This window comes from Sabethes cyaneus, chromosome 3 (genome assembly GCF_943734655.1).
Source record: "Sabethes cyaneus chromosome 3, idSabCyanKW18_F2, whole genome shotgun sequence".
NCBI classification, from domain to species: domain Eukaryota; kingdom Metazoa; phylum Arthropoda; class Insecta; order Diptera; family Culicidae; genus Sabethes; species Sabethes cyaneus.
The window spans coordinates 82,414,873-82,419,303 of NC_071355.1; the positions used below are offsets into that span (position 1 = coordinate 82,414,873).

At 38.2% G+C, this 4,431-nt stretch overlaps 1 protein-coding gene across 1 annotated transcript; it reads left to right on the forward strand.

Moving 5' to 3' along the window:
- The first annotated feature begins 2,650 nt into the window (after window positions 1-2,650).
- Window positions 2,651-3,350, forward strand: LOC128739788 (uncharacterized). Its single transcript, XM_053835290.1, has 2 exons — window positions 2,651-3,135; window positions 3,200-3,350. The coding sequence occupies exons 1-2, from the start codon at window positions 2,651-2,653 to the stop codon at window positions 3,348-3,350; spliced, it is 636 nt and encodes a 211-aa protein (XP_053691265.1).
- The last annotated feature ends 1,081 nt before the right edge of the window (window positions 3,351-4,431 follow it).

Here is a 4,431-nt window from a genome sequence, read left to right on the forward strand (position 1 = left end):
AACAAAGAACAGGGCTGCCAGTTTACACAAGTTCCAGCATATTTAGGGTTACCAATTGTTCAAATTAAAAACTAACCCCGTTAGTTTGCATGAGTAATCGTTCAAACGAACGGGGGTTCACTGTATATTGCCACCAACGAAAAATATTTGTTTTGCGTCTATAATAACATCAATATGATTACATATAGGAAAAAATAGCTGTAATGCCGTGCGACAGTTTGTGACACAATAGGCCGTATGAATAAAACAGTTTACCGTGAACGTATGATATTCTGCGCAGTTAAGATATTTTTATGATTCTTCCGCTATCCTAAGTATTCTAGATTTAAATTAACAACGTGGATAGCAGCAACGTGTAGTGCTACGGTCTATAATATCTGGTAAAAAATATGGGAATTATAAGTCGACCAACAATTGAGTATATTTTTTGTTTTGTAAACGTATCCACGGTGCCTAATTCTGCGCACTCTCTTGTCCATGTTCCTAATTCTGCGCATGTTTGCTCCTAATTCTGCGCACCCAAAAAGTGAAAATAAATACTCCTGCTGTTTATGTCTTTATACGCTGAAAGAACACTAAAAAATCCGGCGTTAGCCATTACCATAATTAAATCCATGATCCGGCCTTCTTGTGCTGTTCGGATGGCAAAGGAATATTGTTATCATCTTGATTGCCTCATTTTAAACATTTTATTCTCGATAACGTGAAGGGCGAATTGATTTGGTTTTTTTGCATACTGAATATTACACTATAGACTAATACTAAAAATTGTGTTTTCATATAGAACCCACTTCCCCACTCTCTGACAGCCCCATGAGGTTGGACATTAAAAAAATAGAAGACATGGTTTCATGAATTGGCGCTCGTAGGTTCGGACCCCGAGACACAGCACAGGATTCCATTAGTATTCTTTCGCGATTTCTTCGTAGGATACATTACTGCGCAGAATTTGGAACATGAATAAAAAATCTGTGCCTAAATCTGCGCATTATTGCCTCGCATTTTTCTGAGGAAAGCAATGCATGCAATCACTCTTTTTGTCTAAAACATGACTAAAATTAATTATTCTTTCTGATTATGGTGGGTAATTTGATCATTGCATTGAATTTCGATCATAAATTAATTTTCTAGAAGGACAATCTTAGCGTTGGTGCTAACGACGATGTTTTCTGCCATATAAAATACTATAAGTTTCACGTTAAATTATTTCGCTCTCAAATATTATGGCCCATTTGTGCATAATGACGTAATATTCAGCAGACATTTATAAAAAAATAACGCAATGATCATAGTTATGCACAATGTTAAAAAATACTTATATAAAGGAAAATGCGCAGAATTAGGAGCGGTCACGGTACTTTGCTTTTCCCATTCAAATCGTATGGGAGCATTTGCTCTAACTCTTTTATTCATACGGCCTAATGCACGAGGCACATTTTACACAAAAACAATTGTATTTTCGTTTATGGCGCCCGTGGCACCAATCCAATTAAACCAACGTTTAAAACGTAGTATCAACGCGGCTGTTAATCTTCCAGTAAATTGCTTTATACTGCTGGAGCTTATTTATCCTACTCCAGAGAGCATTTTTAAGAACCGAAAGTTAACCGAAGAACAATATTGTCGACAACAGCTGAGTTGGTTTATGCCATGTGATAGAGATAATGTCACAATGAATAGAGTTTGGAGCAGTAACGGTAGAGCATGTCTGCTCAGAACAATTTGCGAAACTGCCGATGCACCCCTTCACGTAAGTATGAATAGCGATCTATAATAATATCGAAACTTTTAGTTACTTTTTGTTGTTTATTGTTGTTGCAATTTATTATAAATGCAGCTATATCAGATAAAACTTTTAATTTGTGCTTCAATATTGATTAAACATTATATACACAATATCAAAACTATTGGGCTTCCAACTATCACGTACGAATCTTAAAAATCGCTATCAATGAAAATCATCAGAGGGTGTGTCCGGTTGCTCCGGAACTACACACTCTAACAAACTCAATCAAAATCAAAATGATGTGCAGGTATTTGGGAACATTAAAGTTGAGCTCATCTAGTAATACATATGCTTATTTCAAGGCATTTAAGACAATGGGTACAGTAAATTAAAAATTTGCAGAAAAACCTGTTTTAATTTAATTTAACCTGTAACCAGATGTAACTGTCAAATTTTGCAGATTGTCAGATTATGTCTGCATTCGTAGTTCTACGTAAACACTGCATTCGGGCCCTTAGGCACAAGCCTTCATACTTTTTTTTAATTATCCACTTTCTAAAGAATAAAACTGCATTTGGCCAACTTAGACATGAATTTCGGAATTCATGCGGTTCTATTTTCCATTTTTTTTTTACTAATTTTTCTATTTTTTATCACTTGGACTCACTTCGTCTCATTGTGCGTATAACTGTATTAATAAACAACCACATTACGCTCAAATCTGTATAGCAAACAAAACGACAAAACGAGCAATTGTGTTCAATGGAAAATTATTTCACTTTGTAGCCGATAATTGAAGACCAATATTTGAACGTGAACATAGGCTATCTAGTCGAAAGCAAAGTAAATATTACCGTCATTGGAGATCACAACCATTTCAAGATGACACTTCACCAAGTCAATAAGTCAAAAACAGGTCGCGCAATGATCTCAGTGAAACGAGCCACCTTCTCGGTTCTAGCAGTGACAATCATCTTCTTTGGTATAGCGGAGGTACAACATGTCGACTGCAATTTCACAGAACCATTGGGTGATTTATTGTCACGGGAAAAACGTTTTCTTAATTTCGTCGTCAACGGAGGCGTTGCTAAGATCGTTATCGGTGGAGTGTTTCCGGTACGGTTCCACCACAGGCTAAAACGCAGCCTGAATTGTGCCCTCAACCTGCAAGCCAACTATGTCATTCCAGCGAACATAATTTGGCCCGTACCGGAGGATGTTTTCAAAGAGCGTTTAAACAACGAGTTTGTCGACAACAGCCGCCCACAGCTGTACCAACTGCTCGAGCATATGATCAACAACTGGGGACGACATGGGCGGTCGTGCATCCTCCGAACGATCTGCGAAGTAGCTGAAACTCCACTCAGGCACAACGGAATGTTTGGGGAAATTTTGGATGTTATATTCACGTAAGTATCGGTGGCAGTCTAGAGACTATTGATGAAACCATTTAAAATTTTTGAAACATTTTAGGCCAAGTGATACGGATGTTATGGATGGTGACTATAAATTGGCACGAAAGTATGGACAGCACGGAGTGAGTTGTTCCAAAGCATTCAGTAAATGCCCCTATGGGCATGGAATTTTGGACACTATTTCAGCCGTCAATTTGTTTAAGTTTTAATTGTAGTGTAGGGCCAAAAGAATGAAACTGTTTGTAGGTATGTGTGATTGTTATTGATATTTGGAGGGCAAATATAGCAAAGCTTTGATTTAGATTTAATTGTAAATCTAATCAATTCTAAACCTGACTAAAGTTTTTGGAGCGTTTTAGTAGAATACGTAGTAGAACCAGGAATTTTATAAAAAAGGAAACTATTCCAATTAAATTCTACTATCTATACTTATTCGCGACAGGTACGAAATAAATGAATGAATGAAATAAATGAACGTTCACTTAGTTACTAATGCGCTACTAGCATTGTAGCACCGTAACTACAGAAAATACAGCCAAACTTTATTCAGCAACATTGTAGATAATAACTAGTTCTACAAATGTCTCATATTTAACTTTGTTAAATTTTGCGCGGCTGAGACGGTACTGTCAAATGAATAAAAATTGAGCCAAAGTGATCGAATCATCCCTGCTTGGTACCTGATCGCTGACTTTTATCAGTGGCGACAGGTCCCTATCCCGCTGACGGGGCTGCCATCTTGGAGCGGCCGAGAGCCACTGTGCCCGAGAATCCGCAACTTTTCCGCTGGAACGGATACAGGGCGTATTTGTCAAAGTCTCTAAAACTGAGGCTTAACTGAATGCGGTAACTGGCGTGGCAGCACGTTGCTCTGTATTACTCTCAAAGTACTCTGTAAGGTAGTCCTCAACCAGATTCAGGAGAAGATCGACGGTACTCTCCGGTGGCAGCAAGCCCGATACCGTGCTGACCGATTATGTGTAGACCAAATGTAAAATATTTGGCGCTCAAACCAGATCACTTTGCATACGAAAACCCGAATTTTCAACCTATATGGGTATGAAAAGGAGAAGGTAACTAGGAAAAAGCGCCCAACGTAGCTCTAGCCATCCCAAGCCCCTACCTAGCGCCTCCACGTGGCCATACCTGGAAATACTTCAATTTGTATAATTGAGTAACCAAGCTAGGAGGTGCGGGGTCGTGAGGTTTTCGATTCCGAACCTTACAAATGTAGTTTTAGGCAAGCTTTAAACCACACGACTTTATTTTCAAGTATTATATGATTTAAAC